Here is a 24,030-nt window from a genome sequence, read left to right on the forward strand (position 1 = left end):
CTTTGTACTTTTTTTCTAGCATATTGCTTCCAACAATCTTGGCATGCACCCCAATCACATTCAGAACAAAAGTACCACCCTTGGTCAACCGGGGATGAGGCCTTGAATGTTGAGCAACAAATGTCACAAGTATAATATTGGTACAATATAGTGAACACCAATGTATGTGAATGTTCTAGATGGTTATATATTTCATCTGTAGTAAAATATGTTTGCACTATCCTTGAACATTTTCCACTTTCTAAACTAGATTTTATCAATTCATCCTTCACCATAATATCTATGTCATCTCTATTTTCATCACTTGATTGGCAAATAATATCCACTACCTCTTTTCCACTTCGTGCTACAACTCCATCGCTATCTAAGAAAAGTAACCATCTTTTTTCAACATATAATTGCTTCACAAGATTTGGAAGTGTGAAAGAGAAATTCAATTTCTCAATAAAATTACCAGATAAGTAGCTGCACCTATTCCAAAACTTTAGCATATCCCAAAATGAAAGTTTAAGCCAATGCATTTTTTGGGTGGCATCCTCATATATAGTTTTGTAGGCTTCTATATTTGTTTGCTGAGTGTTAGAGAAATGCCCTATATATAAAATTTTGAAATCTTTATGCTCTTGTAGCAACTGGTCCAACCCATTCTTCATTTTGAACTCATGAGTTGGAGGTTCAACATATAAAAAGATAAGTTTGTTATTAATAAATTGCTTTTCCACCTGCAAATAAATAAAAGTAAAGATATGAAATTAATATAAATTGAAATAATTAAACTTTAAAAAAATTATTAAATGGTAAAAGAAACTTACTTTACTCCCTTCATGATCTAGAATATCCATATCTTCTAGAAGAAATTCTAGAGTTGATTTATCATGCAGCTTGGAGATTATTTTTCCTACTTCAGATTTTCCAAATGGATATGCTTTAATGTCCCATGACATCACAAGTGATAGTGGAGCTCTACTAATTATCTTTCCTTCCCTATTGAGAAGAATGAAATTTGCGTTAGCTTCTTTGATGCCTTGAGTTATCACAGGATTGAGAAGAGCTGCCAAAGACATGTATCCACATGTCCTCATATAAGTACCAATTCCATGTTTTTCATTGCTTGATAGAACAATCAAAACTCCTTCACAATTGAAACTTTGAAGATCTTTGCAGAATTGTTGTATTTTTGTATGTTCTACAGTACTTAAATCACATATAATGAAACATACATCTTTTCCTTCTAATTGATTTATATGAACCTGCATCAAATTACACAAAATTAAATGTATAATTATATAATTTATAACATTAAAAAATATTTTATTTTATATTAAAATTACAAACAATTCATAATTAGTTTATATTAAGATAAACCATTATTCCTATTTATATAATAAAATACGCTATACATTTTGAACATCATCTAAGTTGAATCTTTAATCTATAAAACAAATATTTTATTAAATAACTGTGATTTGATATGGTGTTATTACGCGAGAGTTATGAAACGTACTCCTCCATATTGCGGTCAAGAAAGTGATGTATGCCCTTTTTCTTCAATGCTTGCGCAAACATTTTTAACATATTTATTTCTGCCAATTGTGGTGATTGGATGGACCTCTCACTTTCGCCCTCTTCGTTGTTGCAAAGAAGTTTCAGACACTCTTGTAGCTCGTCGGGAGACTCGTTTTCTTCCTCCTCACTTTTGGACTTGTGAAAATTTTGCTTCAACTTTTCTGAAGCATCATCTTGCCCCATTCTTTCGCCATCCACAAAAACTGTCTGGCCGTTACTCTGCACCCGGACATCCGCTATGAAACATGCAGGTCCGCTTTCTTCCGAATAATACTCAAAGAAGACATCCTTAACTAAGAAACGGCGTCTGATGTCGGAGACAGGAATGGCACATGATCCTTCTGGCAGCCACTTAAGAGCTTTTTCAATGCTCTCTTCCTCTTTCTCTGCACTTACTCTCTGTCCTTCCAGTTCAAATCCTTTGAGACAAATAATAACCTGAAGCTGCCCAGAACAAGCTGTCGTTGATCTTCTCCTCGCCAACTCGCACATGTTTTTCAAAGGGACTTCATGATGGGATTGCAAATGAAAAGGGAGTGAAATGACTGCAACAGTTGTGTCCACGTTAATGACAATTGAAGAGCGATCTATCAGTTCATCACCGGTGCCATTCAACTCTTTGCAATTCAGACTGAACAAAGCTACTCTTGTAGCCCTTTGCCAATCCAAATCAACTTCACGCTAAACCAAAACAAAAAACAACATGACACGAATTAAAAAATGTAAACCACTCTTGGCGTGCTAAATACGATGCACTGCAAAGCAAGGGACGTAATTCACACCTTTAAGGACTTAGTCCACACAACAATAGGATATTCTTCCTTGTTCTGCATCTCTTCCCACCTTTGAATCAATTTAGGACTTGATCCTATATCTACATAATAACAATTCTGCAATTTCACTATTCTCTCCATAGTTATCCCATCCAATATTGGACATAAGCACAGAGTCAGTCTCCTTAAGGAGACCAAATTTTCTATATCATCCGGCAACGTTTCCAATTTGAATCCAGTAACTATCGCCAATTTCCTTAAGCTTTTCAAATTGCTGAATCCTTTCGGAAGACTCGACAAGGGCAACCTGAGAATGTACAACTCTTCCAAACAGTTGAGCTGGCCTAGGTCTGGCGAAAGACTGACTAAATCTTTGCATCTTTTCAGCTCTAGTATTTTCAACACAGGAAGTGCATGAAACCCATCAGGCAACTCCTTTAGAGCAGGGCAATTATCCACGGTCATGTGTGTTAAGGAAGTTAGGTGGCCGAAGTCCTTCGGGAGAGCAGCAAGCTTATTACAGCTATCTATTGTCAAATTCTTCAACATTTTCAATTGCACAAGGCTATTGGGAAGAGTAGTTAATGAATTGCAAGATTTTATCATGAGGCGAGTCAGAGATGGCATGTTTCCAATACTTTGCGGAAGTTCATCTAAACTAGGCAACGATTCCAGATCTAAGGAATTTATGGAAAGCCTCGAAAAACTTTCTGGCAATCGCTCCAGGCCGATGCATCCCCTTATATCCAAATATTGAAGAGAAGATAAGCCGCCAAAGTCTTCAGGCAGTGTCCTCAAACTCTCGCATTCTCCCATCCAAAGCTTTTGCAGTGCAGTCAACCTTCCAAAGTGAGCGGATAAATTTTCTAAACGGGTGCATCCCTCTACACTCAACTCAGTCAATGAACATAATGAGCCAAATCCTTCAGAGAGATATTTCAGACTGGGGCAGTACTTCATATACAAATATTTCAAGCTGGCAAGTCGTCCGAATCCTTGAGGCAAAGATTCAAAATGACAATTACTCAAATCAAGAAACTCAGCATTAGTTAAGTGGCTGAATGTTTCTGGTAATTTTCTGCACCTGGTTAACGTCAACCGTTCTACAGATGCAGGAAGCTTGAACCCTTCCGGAAGTTTTACCGGTTTGCTGGATTGCACTTCAAAACTTTCCAAAGTTTTCATATTTTCCAGTGGAACTGCTGCAAACTCACAGACTGAATGTGGCACTTCATAAACTATACCCCTTAGAGATCGAGGAAGCTGACAGCATGGTAGATTCATTGTTAAGAATTTCAAGGCAAGGTGTCAGATCATATTTGATAGAAAGATCTTTAAAAAAAATATTAACAATCAACTTCCGTATGGATTGGTTGCATGTAAATAGACATTTAAGAATTCAAGAAAGACATATTCTTGTAGTAGTATAAGCCAAAAACAGTGAGTTGTATACCTTTAATGAAAATATTTCAAAGGAGCTCGCTTCAAGTGCAAGTACCATCATCTTATCTAATTATGAGTGAATAAATCTAAAACAATGAATAAATTTAATGAAAATAATTCACCTAGAAAAGCAACCTACAAGAGAAATGGTAAACTATTAAATTGAACCATTCATTAAAGAAAAGTTCTAACTATATTTGTGAGCTTCCCCCGCACATAAAGGACAAATACAGCATTCTAAAGTTATTGCATCTCGGAATGGGAAAAAAACTTAAATTGCCACAGCTTTAAATTGCAAACTAACCTCAGGTAAGTCCATGCCTGGTTTCGATTTATTGTAGAAACGTTTGAGTTTCTCCATTTTAAAAACACCTGTAAACGGAAAAGCAGTCACGTCCCCCACAGAGAGATATCTGAGATTTGTAAAAGCTCCATGGCATAGACCGTTTATTACCACCCAATCTCCTAGAATTAGGACTCTCAAAGAATGACGCATGGCATTTAAATGTGCGGATTCAATTGTAGCTAAACTTGTATTATCTGTAAGGGCTACGCCTTTTATATTTTTTAGCTTATATTCCTCTTCCACCACAGCTAAGAATTCCCTATGATTTGTAATCCTAGTTTCCTTTGCTGCTTTACTTCCCATCAACCGAAGGATGTCATGAACAATTACTTTCCCTGACTCATCTCTCTTTACTAGCCCTCTCTTGTGGAGGGATTCAAGATTATTTGAATCCACAATCTCAGCAACATGTATCCATCTCCAACCATGAAACTGTGTACAAATATCAAGAAATGCCTCTTTAGCTTCGGGATCTCTCATTTTATCATACACAAACATAAGCTTTTCACTCAGGTTTTCTTCATCAGCAAATCTATCAAAATCTGCCTCCGTAAGGGCTTTCAGGGCTTCCTTGTAAAAAGTCTGATCCCTTTCAGTTTCAGCCCTCAAGCAATTTCCAAAAACAGACAAAAGTAGAGGGACACCTTTGCATGCCTCTGCAATAGCATTTATACACCCCTCTTCATCAAAGTCCCCTTTGAGGTGGCTTTCACCCTGACCACCTAAAATTGTTTTGCGCAGGATAATTTTGGCAGCAGGGTAAGACAGGGGATCTACGTGGTATTCATTGAACTTTTTGATATTTAGTAGTTGTTTGATATTATTTTGTCGAGAGGTTATAACTATCCGTAACCTCGCTTCTTTTGCTACCTGCACTGAAACAATGTTTTCTTCTGATTGCGGAAAATCTGATGGTAAGAGTTCTTTGATATACCAAGAATCAACAACGTTGTCAATAAATAGTAAACAACGTTTGTTCATCACAACTTTGAACACTTGATGTCGCCCTTCCTCTGTATTTCGCAAATCCAGTTTGCCTCCCCCAAAATCATTAATGATATCTTTTTGTAGCTGCTTGATGTGAGATGTCCTGTCTGGCGTTTTCTCGTCAATTATCACCCTACAAAATTTGTAACCTTTGGAAATGCAATTCAACTCCTGAATGCATGACAAAGCCAAAATGCTCTTGCCAACACCTCCGAAACCCCATAATATAACAGCTACAGTTGCTTCACTGCCTTCCAAATCCACTATTTCTCTCACTTTTGCTACTTTCTCCTCGATACCTTCTGCACGTGCTCAGCAAAACACAACAAAGATAACATGATAAGAACATACAAAAATCCTCCTAATATGACAATATAGCTTCTCAGACAAATAAACACTCTTTCCATAACAAACGAAAGCTTTGAATGATGGTCATTGTGTGCACCTGGCTTGAAATCGAGGAGATTCTGAGGAGATTGCTCTATACGCCAAGGAAGTTGTTTTTTAATGTCTGCAACGGTGGAGTGAGTGAGAGATGATGTAATATCTTGTATACTCTTACCAGTCTTCTCAAGTTGAGTCTGCATTGCAGCGGCAAGCCAGTACCTATCAAAATCGTCCAATATAATCAATCATTCGCATCTTTCATCTTCTTAATAGAGTATTAAGAAAAAGTGCGTAATATATACATTTTCTAGTTTCAATTTAGTTTAAACCAGAAAAAGGAATTAATCAAACCCGAGATCTAATCGACTCGAGATCTAATCATCCGTTGTTAAATACTTCTATTATTTTCAATTGCGAGACAAAAAAATTTGAATATAGCAAATAATTTTGAGCAGTCAAACTGTCATTCATGCACTTTATCAACATTTTTGCAACAACTATTGTTTCCGATATCGGTGTTAATATTTACAGTTTCATCGGGAATGTTTAAGATTTTCACGTTCTGCAGTTAGAATTCTTTCCTTATTAAGTACAATAAAGTAATAAGATAAAATAAACTAGTATTTGCATCTTAGGGTGCAATGGGTATGCTGAAGAGGTACGGAAGGTCAATTAGGGCAAAATTTGGTCGATTTTTTGCATAAATTTGTGTATTACATGAGATCAATTGGTAGACCAAATTTAGAAAATAATGATGCTTGTGAAACAAAGGTCTCAATGGAGAAGTGATAGTTTCAAATCCACTTTGCAATCTCTTACAAGGTTCCAATTATAACTGAAACAAAAAAATTCAATTAGAAAGAAAATCAAGTTCTATAACCAATAGGCTCATGTTATGTTTGCAATCAGGTGAGAGGGAGAGAGAGAGAGGTGGGGGGTGGGGGAAGAAAGAGAGAAAGAGAGAGATGTAAAGAGATAAATATAGAGATACCTATAGAGATGGAGATGATATGAATATGAAGATGGAGAAAGAGGAGAGAAAGATGGAGAAAATGAGAGATATATGAAGGGAAAAAGAGAGAGAAGAGATAGGATTAGATAGGTGTGTGTGTGTGTGTGTGTGTGTGTGTGTGTGTGTGTGTGTGTGTGTGTGTGTGTGTGTGTGTGTGAGAGAGAGAGAGAGAGAGAGAGAGAGAGAGATTGATTCATGGATAGACGAAAAGAAAAAATATGGAACGATGGATATAAAGAGGAAAATAGGTATGAATATAGAGATATAAAATGAGGGATAAGGAGAGACAAAGAGGGAGAGAGAGATGGATATATAGAGGGATACATGTATATAAATAGAGAGGGGAGAGAAAGATAGTGGTAGAAAGGTAGATTGAGTGAGAGAAGAAGAGGATAAAATAGATAGAGAGATAAAGAGATGTAGAGTGAGATAAAAAGATATAAATATGGGGATATAAAGAGATATATAGAGGAATATTGGGAGATAAAGAGATATGTAGATGGCAAGATAGAGTGATAGAGATATAGAGATATAAGGAGATATAGAGAGAGGGAGAAACAGAGAGAAATAAAAAGATTGATACATAGATATATATAGAGAACTAGAGCTAGACATAAATTGGAAGAGAGCAAGAGATAGATATATACAAGAAGAGAAGGGGAAAGAGAGGTAGTTATAAAGAGATAATTCTTATCAAAAGAAGATAGAAATAAAATATAGATTTCTAATTTAAAAAATAAGTATTCTACAATAATTAAAATTTTAATAAGACAAATAAGTAATAACTATAAATTAAATGAACTCTAATAATTCTCAATCATCATTTATAATTTTATTAAAAAATATAAATAATTAAAATTAGATTTTCACTTAATGAAAAATTAATCATTTAAAAAAGTAGAAAAAAAAAGCTAACTTTTTTAATATTTTTGTATTTTCCACTTTTGAAACTTCAAAAAAATATGAAATATTCCAATAAAACTAAATACCATTAAAACATATTATTATTAAAAGTAAAACATAGTAAATTTTTCTTTTGTACACATTCTTTTTCTAATTAATCATATTAAAATATGTTTTTTTAGTTTTTAATCATTTTTAAAAAATTAATATTAATGTAAACCTAGGATTGAGATCAATTCAATCATCTTGCATCCTTCTACTCAACTTCAAACCATTGATTTCAATAAAGAAGTTGAAAACTTCATATAGGGTATGCCGAAATAAAAGATAGATTTCTAATTCAAAAAATAAGTATTCTACAATAATTAAATTTTTAATAAGACAAATAAGTAATAACTATAAATTGAATGAACTCTAATAGTTCTGAATTATTATTTGTAATTTCATAAAAAAAATATAAATAATTAAAAATAAGATTTTCACTTAATGAAAAATTAATCATTTAAAAAAGTAGAAAAAAACTAATTCTTTCTTTTTTAACATTTTTGTCTTTTCCATTTTTGAAACTTCAAAAAAATATGGAATATTCAGATAAAAACAAATACCATTAAAAGATATTATTATTAAAAGCAAAAAATAGTAGATTTTTCTTTTGTACACATTCTTTTTCTAATTAATTATATTAAAATATATATTTTTAATTTTTAATCATTTTTTTAAAATTATTAATGTAAACCTACGATTGAGGTCAATTCAATTGTCTTGCATCCTTCTAGTTAACTTTAAATCATTGATTTTAATAAGGAAGTTGAAAACTTCATATAGGGTATGCCTTTGGCATAATTAACATTAAAGTTGTGTCCAAAGTCAAGATTATTTATTATTAAAATTAAATTTAAATCTAAAGTATTTAAATGGTGAAATTTAAATAGCTATGTTGATTTTTATTTATTTTTATGTTTATTATAAAAATATTCAATATAATTGTATATTGTCAAATTGTGTAATCATTTGTAAGGTTAAATTCATTTTCCACACCTTTATCTATTATATATGTCGTTTTATCCATAACTACACACTTCTTCACATTGTCTATATTTATTGAATCATCCATGAATATTTCTATTCGGTAACTATGGATTTCACCTCTTACTTTTGGAAAATTTCAATTCAAATTTAGTCAAATCTAACTCATATCACTTTTCCTAATGAGTTGAGTAAATACATGTTTGTATAATTTTTTTCTATACTGATATTCAAGGAGTTTCAATTGCATTCATTCACATTCTCAAATTTGAATATTCTCTCACCCTAGAACTTCCAAAGAGCATTTATTATAGGAATATTTTGAGTTGGTGCGAGAAGCGATATAAGAATCTACATAGTCATCCTACGATATTAAGATTCTTGTCTTTGATTATTGGTATGATGGAAATTTTTGTCATTTTACAATGCATGACCTTCAAAAACATATCCTCTAAAAATCTAAGAACTCTGTAAACGTATTCATATATATTGTCATTCTTTAAAGTAGAGTGAATTTCATGGAATTTGGTAAATTAGAGAGCAAAGTACAAAACTAATAAGATCATAAATAGATCTATAAATGTGAAAATGAACTTATATAAATGGACTCGATCTAGAATAGATTGTTAGAACCTATGCAAGAAGTCTATAAATTTGATTCATAACAGTTCAATCTATACACCATGAGGGTTAAAACTTTTGAAAGCTAAAGTATTAAGATTGATTCATCTACCATTTTGTTGGGTGTTTCCCCTTTTTTTATCATCAATCCATCTTCAACCATTTCCCTTTCAAATATTGTTACTCATCCCCATAGTACTTTTCTTACTTCCACTTGTTGTCAAACTTGACCAAAACCAACTCTTGAAACCTAGAAACGTTATCTTAAAAGGTTATTGCACCCATGGGTATATGTTCTTAGTTCATTTGTACCCCCCATGCATATGACCATATTGAATATATAGAAAGGGAAAATGTGTCCTTGTTTACTTATCCTAATTCTAAATATGTTGTAATGATCATTCACCAAAACAATAGTAAATATTCATATATAATCTCATTATTTCCTTCATTCACTTACTATGTAACAATATGCCAAAAATAATAAAACATAGTATCCTCTTCTCTCCTTTAATAGAGAGAAAAATTAGAGGAACATCATCAAAGCAAGGATATAGCCAAGTGCATATTTCAAAGATAAATTTGTAAAAGGTTCTTAATAAATTAAGCGTATACAATCCTTGCAGTTTCCTTCTCCTCTCTCATCCAACATATCCATTTTTCTTATTTCCTAACTTATGAAGTCACTAAGATTCTTTTTCCTTCACCATAGCCACTAGAAATTTGCATTGTCATCATTATCATTGATATGATCATTGTTTTCTCTCTTGCATCACTACTTTCTCTCTTATGTTACTATTTTCTCTCTTGCACATATTATTATGATAACTCCTATGTTGATCAAATTGCAGCTTCACATATCATCTTAAATAGCATCATCTACATAATCAAATTCATATAAAAATGTAACATAGTACTCATTCACATGAAATAGAATATCCATGTGCATTTGTGTATAGTTCTCATGTACCTTCTTTCTTATGTTATATTCACACACATGTATTGTAAACCTACATGGTTCTAAATGTTCCAAAACCAATTAGGCTATACATCTATGACACAAAGATCATTCTCGTTCACATAATGTGATACTATATATGTGAGTGTAATATCGCCATTTCAATAATATCATGTTTATACAAATCATATTTCCATTCTTTCATGATAAAAGAGTGTTGATGCAATCTCCCTTGTTAACCAATGTGCCTATTAGGTTAAAGAAATATAATTTCCCGCATATTTTATAATTCTACAAGTTATTAGAGTATTGCACTTCCCCTTCCTACCATCCTTTTCCTTCAACTCCCACTCCTTTCCCTTCCATTTTTGAAAAGTTAAACTTCCTTGTACGAGTATGCGTCACTCCTAATCCTAATTCCTAATGAGAAATTTCTACCATTTTACATTGTTCATTCCTAACAACCCGTACACAATGAGGAGAACCATTGATTAATTAGCAACCACACCAAAAAAACAAGGGTCAGCTCTCATGGACATGGATTCACATAAAATTTAAAGAAAAGGATGATACGTGCTGATAAGTCAAACCAATTCAAACGGAAGCGAGAAATGGGGATCCATTTACTAAATCACCGCAATCAGTAACTTACTTCTTGGGTTCAATTAATGCGATGATTGTATCTTTAGCTTCCAATGATTTTTGCATAGATCTAAGACATTAATTTGCAGGATTTCAAAAGAAGGGATACCTTGAGATAAAGATGATCAACTATTCTCCTGCAAACAAAAACCCTAGCTACTATCATTTTGAGGACCAGTATTGAAACAATAAAAGTCGACGATGAAGATACTCGAATTCATAGGAAGATAGAGGATAGAAACCATTTTTTGGTCACAGTTTTATTGGAGACCATGAACGATCTCCCATAGTTATGGACAATAGTTGATCAACTTCATATGGTCTACTATTTGTTTAAGCATTATGCCAGAGGGTATATGTTGTGCACCTACTGTAGTTGCCACTTCTACCAAGTGTATTATGTGTGTTATTTTTTCTATTAACACATAGCTTTATAGTGTATTCACGGCCCATTTAATTTATGGTTTCTGTACAATAGTGTTACTATTGTACCAATAGATTGTGATAGAGTTTATGATCCTTTAATATAAGAAATATCTGTTACTTTTTCTTCTCTTTGTGGGTTGATCTATGAGCTGTGTTTCTACTAAATCTGATTATTCAAATCTAAAATAAACTTGTTAAGTAGTAATTAGAGTTAGAAGATCAAGAATTTATTCTATTACTTATTGGTTGACTAGTTAGGAAGGAAATGTTATTATTGTTGTGTAAACCAATATAATGCTATAAGGGAATTGTCTTATCTAATGCTTCGAGGTAATTGATGAATAATGATGAATAGCTAATACTCTAACCGGTACCGAGAGGGGGGAGGTGAATCAGTACAGACAAAAACTTGCTTTAATATTTTAACACTCTCTGAACACAAATAAACAGTTGTCTATATCACCGTACTTAACCATAGCAATACCGATTAACATAAATACTTCAGACAGCTAAACCGATAAAACAAAAGTACTTCAAATAGCATCCAACAATTTTCAAATCTAGATATCTATTTTACCAGTTTGATCATGCATGAGCTGTATTAGTAATATCACAACCATTAGCTCTACATGCATATACAACTAAACAAAAACTACTCAATCATCACATGAAAAATACACAGCCCATGACACACAGATTTTTCACATGGAAACCCAAATGGGAAAAACCACTGTGGGGATGAATACCCACAAGCTTGTTTTTGGACTCTATTGAAGTCCGCTCTATTAGGAGCTTAGTCCAGTTAAAGACTTTACAATAAGGTTTTGTTAGGAACTGATCCTGTTAGGGATAACCCGGTTAAGGGATGGCTATAAACCCTATTAAAGGTTACCTCGCTAGAGGATTTAAAGAACTCAATGAGCTTGAGTCACCTGGTTAGAGGATTTGCAACAAGCTTGTTAAAGCTACCCGGTCAAGGGATTTTCCTTCTATTGAAATGGTTAGAAGACAATAGGTAAGACTCCGATTTGATAACAACACTACTTTGCTAAGGTAGATTATTTTCAGTTGCTCTCTTCTACAATCACACTCTATAGACTACTCACTTTGGTTTGGCAAGTATCAAAACATGCAGACACCCACACAACTTTTGCCAACACAAACAATAACAAACATCATCGACCTTATAGACAACAATTAGGTCAATAGCATAAATCCTAAACCCTACACATTTAGGTTTTCAGTTACAAACGGTCTGATCTTGACCATTAAAATGCATTGCATAGAATAGAACAATCTGAGAAAGATCTCAAGTCATTCTGCATCGTCCAATCTTCACCGAATCTGGAAAACAATAAACCATCACGCGCTTTTCGCATACCTCTAAGAAAAATGCACATTCCCGAGGTAGACATTCAATGCATTCGATCTTCACATGCACATAGCTGATGTGGCACCTCGATCTCATCCTTATCTCTTAACAAACTCATCACAGAATGTCATCGGTTGCACCGCACAAGTCAGATCCCCAAACCAGAAATCCTTGAGCTGAATTGGGACTACCAACCAGTAGTCAAACTGTGAACCGCGACATCGGTTCACTCCATCCTAGTTGACTATAGCCGCTTCTAGTCTTCATACTGGTTCATACCAGTTCACCTGCTTGAGTACCATATACCTGTTCACTTATTGAAATCAATGACAACATACATTGTCACTGCTTCATCATATGCCAACAGTAATTGGCATATCTAAGATTTTTCTTTCCAAATGTAAGGACAACTGCAGGACCTACTCGATAAATCAGCCATTTTCATCATCCATAGATGCAAAAATTGACCACAAAAATTTTCCGTGCTCTGATCGTTACTGTCATAATATCAAACTTTCTCTATGCACAACGAATCCCTTTGTGATGTCCCCAAATAAGACTCTGTTAAGTATTAAGAAGCTACTTGTATTATCTTTACGAATGCTGATACATACAAAGGTCAACCAACTCTCCTAATAGGACTATCCCATGATTGAACTTAATGTCAGCTATCTTCATCCATGAGTAAGTGAGTTGGTGATCGATTATCATTCGCTCGATTACAACACCAGGTAGCAAGTTAGTCAACCAATAACTACAATTTGATAAATGAAAGGGAGGCAGAGTATAAGGCAGTGAACACACCGATATCATCACCTCGTAGTGGCTATATTCCCCACAACAATGATAGTATTATAAAGATATATAAGAGCAACGATTTCATCAAAAAGAATCTGTGTCCTAGGACAACTGATGATTCAATAACAATTAGTCAAACTATCAATTATAGTATGATATGAGCACTTCCGATAAATCTTTATTAACGTGGGACTCTCTCTTTCTACCATTTCGACACTAAGTATCTCCATGTGGAGCACTGTAATTATCCCTATAGGGGATCCAATAAGAATTAAAGATAGAAGGGATGTTGAGGATTGAAGACTAATGAATCATGAATAGAAGGAACTAATAACCATGGTGTAAAGTTCGAGATATACTAATTTGCGATTTCATTTGATAGCAAGCATTGACAAAGACAACAATGATCAAACAATCAAAGGAAATAACCTATTCTATATTGGTAATTGATATGAAGGAAGGATTAACCGGTTAACATTAACAAATCCAAAACACACCAACTAGTCTACTGACCGATTAATCATCCAGTTGACTAGCTACTAACTATTTCATTGGTTAGTTAGTCAGCCGAATGACTAATTTAATCACAGCGACTCTAATAAAAATTGATCGTTGGCTAATATAAAGCCACGATTACATTCATACAAGGATGCGATTAGACAAATAAGAGCCACGATTTAATGAAATGTTATAATTGTTCCAGATCAAAAGATGCACCTGATTAGTATTACATGATATTTAATTAAGATCACACACTCATTTCAAATCATCAAGTTTTCCTTTTACTTGGTATCCAGTATGGGATCCACTCAGAATTGAGCATTTGTCTTATTGGCAAATCTGGTTATAGGCAACTAAATATACATCAGACACAACACCATTATTGTGGCAAGAATACAACAGCTTCATTGGTCTAATCAATATCACTGTATAGGCCATATACACAGATTGTCATATCAGATACAACAACAGTTTATAATGGTTCATATACATTGAAAGGTTAGAAATGTCAGTGATCTAGCTATGCAAAAAACTCATAAGACGCACATTCACAGCATTAAGTAAGGCTATAAAGGAATTAATCTCATGTAATTAAGTTTGCAAGGTAACTATCCCTACTTCTGGAGTTAGACGAAGAAGGGGATATTACAGTGGTATCAGAGCATAATCTTGTCAGCCTGTGAAAGAATTAACACTCTAAAGATCGACCATATAACCTAACAAAAAGTCTCAACATCCAAAAATAAAAATCCACTACCATCAACCCGGAAAAAGAGATCGTAATCTCAAGTCTATATTGAAGAAAATAAACTACTTGTATAAAAATCGTACGAAATTATTAGCAAATCAAGAATTTCCTACATCGCTTCTGTAATTTTACCCAGGGCAACAACAACATCTTCACGACAAGAAAACAACGGATAGAAGCATTCTTGCGGATAGAATTCATATCGTATACAATGATCTAATACATTGCATTCTTCCAAAAAAGAAAAATAAATGAGAAAAACGATATGGAGAGCAGATATGGAGAAAAGATGTATGTTGATATAAAAAGGAAGCTTAGACATATGAAAACTAAGATAAAACTAAATTGAAGAATAAAGATATAAAATGAAGTATGAATTGTGAAGTAATATGTATGAAATAAAAGAAACAAATCTCATATGCACCAGCAGTCTTGTATGAGGAAAAAAATATATATGACCATGACAGATTTATAAGAATACTCTATGCACCAGCAGTCTTGTATGAGGAAAAAAATATATATGACCATGATAGATTTATAAGAATACTCTATACATTCAAGGCAGATTTGCATAAATCATTTTATAGAAAAAATAAAAAAAATGAGTTATCTTGTATACACAAGCAAATTTATAAAAGGATTATATAATAGAGGATCTTTCAAAGGCAAAATTTGTGAAAGAATAGAGTAGATTTGTGAAATCTTTCTGAAGATTCTATGGTCAGAGTCATGAATAATTTTTGAGTAGACATATGAAAGAATTTTGAGTAGCCTGAAAGAAAGAAAGAATGCAGAGAAGAAATGATAATGAAAGCTCATTTGTGAAGAATTTTTTTAAATTCTAATATGACTTGGTTCAGTGGAGAAGCAGCAATTAATAACATTGAGCCATAATTTTCAAGTATACAACCTAGATAAATTTATCAAGATAAGTTCTATCCTTTGAACTATTCTTTAAATTTTAAGTTAAATAGAGGGAATTAGCATTATCCTTGTCTTGACAAGGATAAGGAACCTCAATAATCTAATGTGTAGTTCCATCATCATCAAACCAACTCTTACACTTACAAAGAATTTTGCGCATAATAGCCAATGTTTGGGAAAGCCACAATCAATTCTAACTTCTACTAAGGATAGTAAGAAAGAGTTATGATGCTTCAACACTAATTTCATGCTCATATATGATTTGGAAGAACATTCGCATGAATTATTTGGTTATTTGTCAACCTAGTCATACAATCATCCATAATAATAGTCAAAAGAACATCATTGTGATGTCTAGTTTAAAGTTTAAACCCATATTTCACTACGATAGTTGTAACATAGTAAAGACATTCAAGGAACCAAATAATATACTTTTAAATACATAGTAAAACCTATGTAGAACATGATTATGTATGATGTTATATCTCTAGATGCCTATGATAGAATACTTGGAGAGTAATGCATCTACCATTCTAAATTATAATTATATGCAATATGCATTAGTATATGTAATTCCAACTTTTTTGAGTCCAAATCACAAACCAAAATAGGTTTAGTCTATATTAAATAGTATTGTAAGATCATTTCTTGCACATTAAAGTTTTTTCTTCTAATACTCTACCCATAGACACTTCTAAATACACAATCACAACAAAGCACATGCTAGAGATAGTACTACAATGGTATGATTATGTCTTTACAAAAAGTAAAGGTATTCCAACACACTAAGTGGTATAATGAATTGATTTTCTTCACAGATGTCCTCTCCAAATAGCTCATTATATTGAAAGTGTACTTAGGGAAATGATGAAGTTTGATGCTAGAACCAAGTGACACTCAATCAAGGAAAGGTAGGATATCTCCTAATGCCTATGCACTAAGACATGAGAGATAAACAAGATCACAATGAAAAATAGATACTCTCTACCATGCATTGGTGACTTACTTGACCATCTTTAAGGTATATAAGTGGTACATTCACCATGAAACTCATCAAATATTTTAAGTAGCCAAGGCTAAATAATATATAAATTAAGATAAAAGGTACATTATTCAATGATTATGAATGAAAATTTGTCATTTCATTACTAATACAATGGTGGGTGTCTTTCTTCAAAGGGAATAAATGGCCAAAGCTCAACCTTGTATGTTCTCTCTAGCAGCAACATTGTGTACTCATATTCAATGCATGCAAAATAGTACTCATATATAGTTATCGAATACCACTATTTATTGCTATCCATGTAGATATCATGGCCTTGCACATGGCTACACATGCTAGTGTCTAATTAAACCATATACAAGTGAAATTATAGTATTCTTGTTCACATGATATCCTACCATATGCATGACTCACTTGGAAGCCTCAATGTCACGGTGTATGACCATACAACTAACAACATATGCATCTAACACATAATAAAATTTACCCACATATTTTAATAAAACAAATAACACCATATGCATCTAAACACATGATAGAATTATCACACATATTTCTATAATACAAATAACACCATATGAGGTTTTCATCTATCACCAACCCATCTAATGTCAACATTTCATACGTGCATAACAATTATTAGCAATTATACAGACCCTAGTTGATGATCTACTTGCATTAATATTTATATCTTAAATTCTATAAGGTAGAAGAGGTATAAGAAATTTTTATCCCACCTATTCATAAATCTTGTTCATTCTTAAATATCAATGCCATATCTAATAGAATCCTTCTACATCTAATCATGTATTAGGTTACATATTTATTTTTATTCATCCATTGTATCACATATTGCATTACTAGCTAATTTACAAGATCATCCCTTGCTTCAACCCAAAATCAAATAATTTCCCTTTTTGACTCTTATCACAAGTACACACCACTTGTAGTAGATTCAACTCTTGGATATTTTTAAATCCACCACTATTGTGTTACATCATTCCACTAACACCAAGCTTACATACATTTTCCCATATGACACCCCAATACTCAAATGTAAATGTCTCACGGTCAAGATTGAGTGTGAAATGTGTCGTATAGAAATAGGACTAAGGTGTGATAATATAATGTTTCAAATTGTTTGCATTAGTGGCTACTTATGTCTTGGTCAATTAGTTACACCCAAGAAGATTGGCTATCTACCAGATCAATTTGCAATCTTAGATCAAGCTAAAGTTATGTGTGCATATTATTTTTCCTATTTTTTATTTATCTAAGCACTTTAAGTTAGATGTTTCCATCTCCTAACTCAAATACATTTTTTATTTATAGGTCATAACTATTAATTTTAGTATTTTATTTCATGCTTCATATTTGTTTATAGATAGCATTTAGAAATAATTAGAATCTTGTAGGCTTACTATGCTATGAAGATTTGTAAATATAACTTTTAATTATAATAATCATTGAGGCAAAATTATTAGCATTAAAATATTTCTAACCTAATTAACTTTGTAACCTCTAAATCTAAGTCATTCAATATTTTATAATTGGATATGAATGCAATAGTGGTGGAAATAAAATTCTCAATCAAATATGCAAAAGATACAAACATTTATTAAGATATAAAAATAATTTTAAAAAATGTATCTTGGATATATAGTGAATTGGCTAGATATTTTAATTAATAATAATGTACTAAAAGGGATATAATAAATTCAATAAAATTAAATAAATGATCATATTGGTTAAGATTCTATGGAAATGAGTACAATATGGTAAAGTTTACTATATTAATTCATGAGAATAAATTATAAATGTCTTTTTCCTAAATAATAAAAAACCATCAACCTTCTCATTTTGATTATGTAGTAGAACTCAATCTTATTGGATTTGATTCCTGATTTCTTCAAAACCCTTTAACTTCACCCTTTTAGTTGGCATAATATTCTTCCATTAAACGAGACCTCTCTTCCTACAAAATTTGCATAGATTTAACATACTTTCCTAGCAAGACAAATTGTCTCTTTGAAAAAGTATTGTTAATTTCATTGTTGACTAGTAATTTTTTTCTAATAAAAAAAATGATAATCATATGCAAGAAAACAAGGTGACTTGGAGGTAGCCCATCTCTGAATCTTTTCAGTCCTTGTTTGGATAGCTAGAATCTCTCCTTCACAAGGGCTTCAAAAGAGAGTAGAGAAAGAGATAGGTCAGTTGATGGGGATGTAAACATAGCAAAGACCCTACATCTGCAGGGAAACAATGCATCCCACAGCTGAAAAGAATATAAACTAACACTTAAAACTCTGATAGCGAACTAGACAGAAGCCAACAATTTTTGGTTCGGAAAATACCCTTGACTTGTCAGGTATCAACCTCCGACAACCAATACATGGTTAGACCAGTCTTAAATCACACACAAAACATATTAAATCTAGAAAATGTTAGTCAATTTTGAGTGTTATAATTTTTTTCTAGAAATCAAATCTTAATGTGAAATTTAAACCGTTACAACACTATTTTGATTCAGAATTCAGAAGTGTTGTCTAGACAAATAGGAAAAACATTAATATGAAGAGTATTATTAACATCATATAATAGAGGGCCCAGTCATGGGCCTAGGCGGGATGATCCGTCTCTAGGGAATACTCGTAAGCATTTAAATGGTAAATGGACTTCACCCGAAGAAGGGTGGATCAAGGCAAATTTTGATGGGGCGTCAAAAGGAAATCTGGCAGAATTTGGTACAAGGGTGGTGTTTTGGGATTGGAATGGTAACATTGTTGCATGGGGTGCCAAAAATTTGGAGAGGGACATGAACAATGAGGTTGAGGTGCAAGCAGGACTCTTGGCAATTGAGTGGGGATTACAACCTGGTTTCAAAATATTATATTTGGAGGGTGATTCATTGATCATAATCAATGCAATTATTAAGGGAGAAATATAGGCTTGGCTGTTAAATAAGTTTGTTCAAAAAATCAAATGTGACTTGAATTGTTTTAATAACTTTAAAATCACTATAGAAAAGGAAATAGAGAGGCAAATGTTTTATCTAAATGGGCTAGCATGTTTGAAGTTGTACGTGAATATCAATTGGAAGATACTCGTAATCTACTGAATGATGACGTGGGCGAAGATATGATGTATATGGTAACCCTGAGAATGTTGGTTGGTCGAAGCAATAGTTGAAGGACATGGTACTTGGCATGATTTAGAGGTGAAGTTAATGCCGGATCGTGCGAACAATATGAAAGGAAAAGTTTGGATATAATAGTTATGGAAGTGCATTGAAGATCCAGGCCTTTGGCGGCGATGGAGGATGTTAGTGTCGGGTGGAATGAATGATGCTTTGATTGTTATATGGTATTTTGGTGGCTATTCACTTTGTCATATTGGTTTTCTGAAAGCAATCTGCAGAGAGTTGGATTACGAACTCAGAGGTGACGACACTGTAGTAGGATTCAAAATGGAAGCGAACTTCACCTTCAAAACGGGGAAGAAATTAGTGCCATTTGTAGGCAAAGCTTCGAATAGGCGCATACAAAGTCTTTTCCTATACAAGGATGAAAGGCTTTTGGAGGCAGTTAAACTAATATTGGGGGAGGATATTGTGCATATTAGTCACAGATACATGACTAATATGGAGATTTATTTGTTAATTTCTTCTTGGGGCTTAGAATTCGAAGATGCAGTGGATAAGGTTTGACGGGTGCTAAAGGAATTAATTGTAGATTAATTTCTAGGAGACATGGAATCAATACTTGAATGGGCTGTCCCGAGGGCTAGCATTGATATTTCTGAGGGGATGATGGAACCTGTGAACTCCATTCCCTTTGTTCGTTGGCCAGAGGATGATGTAAAAGCGAGGTGCAGAGCGTCGACATGGCATGGTTGGGAGGCTTTTAAGACTTTTGTAGGGTTGATGCGGGTTCACGCAGCGCATGAATTGGCGAGGGTGGAGATGGGTCGTGAATTGCGACCAAGGGCGCACAGAAAGGAGGCAATGAGAGTCTTGGCTAGGTTCAATTAGGAGCATGCAAATGATAGTTAGCAGTTTAGTTTTCTATAGCTTGTGTTTAGTTTTGCAGTGTCTTGGGTAGTGACAGAGATATCGTTTGCTATGTTTTTTCATAACTGTTAGGCGGAAAATGTGCCCGTTAAACTGTTTCGTACTGTCTTTCCATATTTTGTAGTGGTTATTAGACTGTTATATAGAGATTATTCTGTGTTAGTTTCTATGGGTAGCTTTCTATATAAGCTTTTTGGGTTGATGGTTTTCTGGACAATGTACTTTTTGCTGATTTAGATCAATACAAAACTCTATTACCAACCCGAAAAAAGAAACATCGTAATATAGAGACAAGATATTGAAATTGCTACTATTAACAAAGCATCGTAATATAGAGACAAGATATTGAAATTGCTACTATTAACAAATTAAAGGAATCTGAACCTCATGCGATGTCGATCGACAATAGATGAAAAGAAGAATCGATAAGGTTACCGTAGTTGCAACCATAGTAAATCCAGGACCAACACACTCTAATGGGGCAGGTAAATAAGAAGAGAAGGGCTCCATGTTATATCCATATCATCCTTAAAAGATTAAATAACATGGAAAATGGGATATCCGAAACGTTAACTTGTCTTTAGAGTTACAGTCTACAGACATAGCTATGGAAGGGTTAGACATATGTAAGATGGAAGCTCTGAGATTCTATAGTTGCCTTAAAGAACAAGGTCGAAGGCTATTTCCTTGGGTGAAGAAATGAAATTTACATATCCGCAAGAGAATTCATTTCGAAAAAGTCTATATAGAGCTAATCAGACTAGATCCAAAGTCACAATGCGAATCAAATTACTGTGGAAGTGTAGGAGGCAAGAGAAAGTAGGAAAGGTCATACCAACCTCTGTAGCTTTCCTTGGTCGGTGTATTCACAACAGAGGATTGTACCTTCTACTATTATATGCACAGCAGAACACAGTCTTTCACTTATATCGCGAGGAGTTGTTTCTCCCAGCTTCTTAACATCTTTCGCCAAATCAACAATTTTCTCCAATAGCTCGTTGACCTCTGACACATTGGATCTCACCGTTACACATCTCTCCAGGGCATATGCTGCCATAGATAGTCCCAAGAATATCCAGTGAGACTCTCCCACTAATTTTACTGCTTTTAAAGCGACATTTCCCAATTCTTTCGCTACTTCCTGCGTCAAAACAAAATAATATAAGTTACAATTTTACATTCATAACTTCTTCTACAAATATAATCCATATATTAACGCGTTACCGATTTCTCTAATTCTTTAGCTTCTCTTGAAATGGTGTCTATGATTTCAGAAGCCGCTTTGGTGCCCCAAGCCACGGAATCAAGTTGAATACCGGAAGAAGAGGTTGATGCCCCGTGTTGTGAAGGGGCCTGCAAAAATAAATACAGAAAAATGATTAAATCATCATTAATTAATAGCAGAGAACAATAGCTGAAGGGGAGGCCGCTAATAACCTTTATTTTCAATAGCATATCATCTATAAACTGGATAAGCAAACCAATTTTCTGAGTTGGGTTTTCATTCCCAATGGATTGACTGATTGAATGAATGACCGACTCCAGCGAAGGAGGAGGCGGAGGAGAAGGCGGAGGATGAGGCGGAGGATGAGGCGGAGGAATATGAGGATGAGGGGTAGCAGGGGATGTAGAGAGACAGCACCCGCAAGAGTTTCCCATCAGTTTATCAGCAAATTTGGTCTGTGTGCTCAAACCTAGAATGAATATAGAAAGCACTTGCAGGCAGTACAGTTGAAGAGAATCAGAAACAGTTCTCTAATATTGAGTGAGGGCAAAAGCTGCTTTAAGTTTTATAATAGAAGCATTTGCGTAGCCTACATTCTGCACCACGCGGTTAGCCTGAACATTGTCATCTTCATCTTATGTCTGAAAACATACATACAAAACACATCATACACCATCGCGGACAGGCCTGGAATTTGACAGGCTATATGGCCGTTTTGTACTTTTAGACTCTATATTACAATTAATAAAATTAGTGGATTGTATCTATCCAAAAATCGTATATATGACACTTTAGAAAATTTATAATAGGTAATATATATTGATATATATTATTTTACAACGTTTATTATAGATATATTAATTTATTTAGAATATTTTAAAATGATAGGATTAAGATATAATTGTTTCTAATTTTATATTATTTTTATATGAATTTTTAGTATGTTTTTTCTTATATAAATTTAGAAACTTTGTCAATTTATTTTTTAACATTTTTTATAAAATTGTCTTAAATATCAATATAGAAACTTCTAACAATTGAAATGATAAGATATAATCATTTTTTATTTTTTAAAAATATTGTAATAAAAAAATCTAAAATAGTTTCTATTTTTATAATAAACAAGATTTTGGGTGTGAATTTAGAAACTTACAAGTAAATTTAATATTTTTTTAGTGCATTATTGATTTATCATTTGTTTTTTAATTTTTTTCTTTTTTTTTGCATGGAATTATTTCTTTTCCCCGCATTTTTTTAAAAACGTAAAATGAAAGGCATTAGAATGACTAAACCGTCATAAAAAATTCATATGACAGGCAAGGGTGGCCATCAAATTCAAGGCCTAATCGCAACAATGTTTATCAACATACACCTAATACATGCAATACACCTAACTGTGAGCACTTTCTGACTTTTTAATCACATCGATGGGCATCGATAATGATATTGTCCCAATCGAATGAATCATGTTGTTTATGACCACTCCTTATAGCTAAATTTGTCTACCTACATATTATTATACTAGCATTTGTATCCTAAGGGGTGAAAAGATTATGTCAATAGTAAGATATAGAATAACTATTTGAAATGAAGAAGTTGTTTTCACATTTATTATTAAAGAAGAGGAGGTTTTTGTCACATTATTAGTGACAACAATATTAAATAATAAAAAATATTAAAAAAAAAAATTACTTACAACTAATATCATTTTGCATAACAATTTTAATTAAAATTGTTAATTTTAAATATTAAAATTAATATTGATAAAAAATAAATTTTGACCATACTTTTTAGTTTTTAATTTTAAAGATTTAATAATTATTAATAATTAATATTGTTTTTTAATATAAAGCAGCCAAAACCAGGGGCTGACACGAATGAAACAGAAAAAAACACTACCAGCACACACCTCGCAGACAAGCAGCAGTCAGCCAATGCCTACTCTAGTAATAAAAAACAAAAACTATCTACCGCTATTGGATAACCCAAGATCGAAACCAATCTTGTCCAACAAGCACCATAAACAGCAGTAAACCATCATAATGTTAGTACTATAAAAACCGTTAATAGTAGCAATATTACCATGGAACAAGGCGTTCCAGTGACAAAAACTATAGCAAAAAAGAAAAGAACCAACCATACAACCTAATTATCAGCACCCATGTGCTTAGAAAGAATAAGCCCAGTCCAATCATCTACCAGGAACTGGAAGAGTTCCTTAGTGGTGTCGCTTTCAAGACCGTCTGGATCAGCCTTATCCTGGTGGAGCAAGCACAGAGAGGTAGCCGACAAGTGCA

General features: G+C 33.3%; 2 protein-coding genes across 2 annotated transcripts in view; both read right to left on the reverse strand.

Moving 5' to 3' along the window:
- LOC131046284 (uncharacterized) overlaps positions 1-3,644 on the reverse strand; it is a 30,202-nt gene extending 26,558 nt beyond the window's left edge. The window contains exons 1-4 of the mRNA XM_059212935.1: positions 2,349-3,644; positions 1,501-2,247; positions 813-1,250; positions 643-722 (exon numbers count right to left, since the gene is read on the reverse strand). Of these exons, the coding sequence (XP_059068918.1) occupies positions 643-722; positions 813-1,250; positions 1,501-2,247; positions 2,349-3,623 (2,540 nt within the window). The 5' untranslated portion in view covers positions 3,624-3,644. The remainder of the gene's footprint in view (positions 1-642; positions 723-812; positions 1,251-1,500; positions 2,248-2,348) is intronic.
- Positions 3,645-3,986: 342 nt separating this feature from the next.
- Positions 3,987-22,246, reverse strand: LOC131046282 (uncharacterized). Its single transcript, XM_057979979.2, has 5 exons — positions 21,946-22,246; positions 21,733-21,861; positions 21,348-21,649; positions 5,561-5,721; positions 3,987-5,417 (listed from the first exon to the last, which is right to left on the reverse strand). Exons 1-5 carry the CDS (start codon positions 22,165-22,167, stop codon positions 4,054-4,056), a joined length of 2,178 nt encoding a protein of 725 aa, XP_057835962.2. The 5' UTR covers positions 22,168-22,246; the 3' UTR covers positions 3,987-4,053.
- Positions 22,247-24,030: the final 1,784 nt, after the last annotated feature.

Source organism: Cryptomeria japonica, chromosome 10 (genome assembly GCF_030272615.1).
Source record: "Cryptomeria japonica chromosome 10, Sugi_1.0, whole genome shotgun sequence".
Lineage (NCBI taxonomy): Eukaryota > Viridiplantae > Streptophyta > Pinopsida > Cupressales > Cupressaceae > Cryptomeria > Cryptomeria japonica.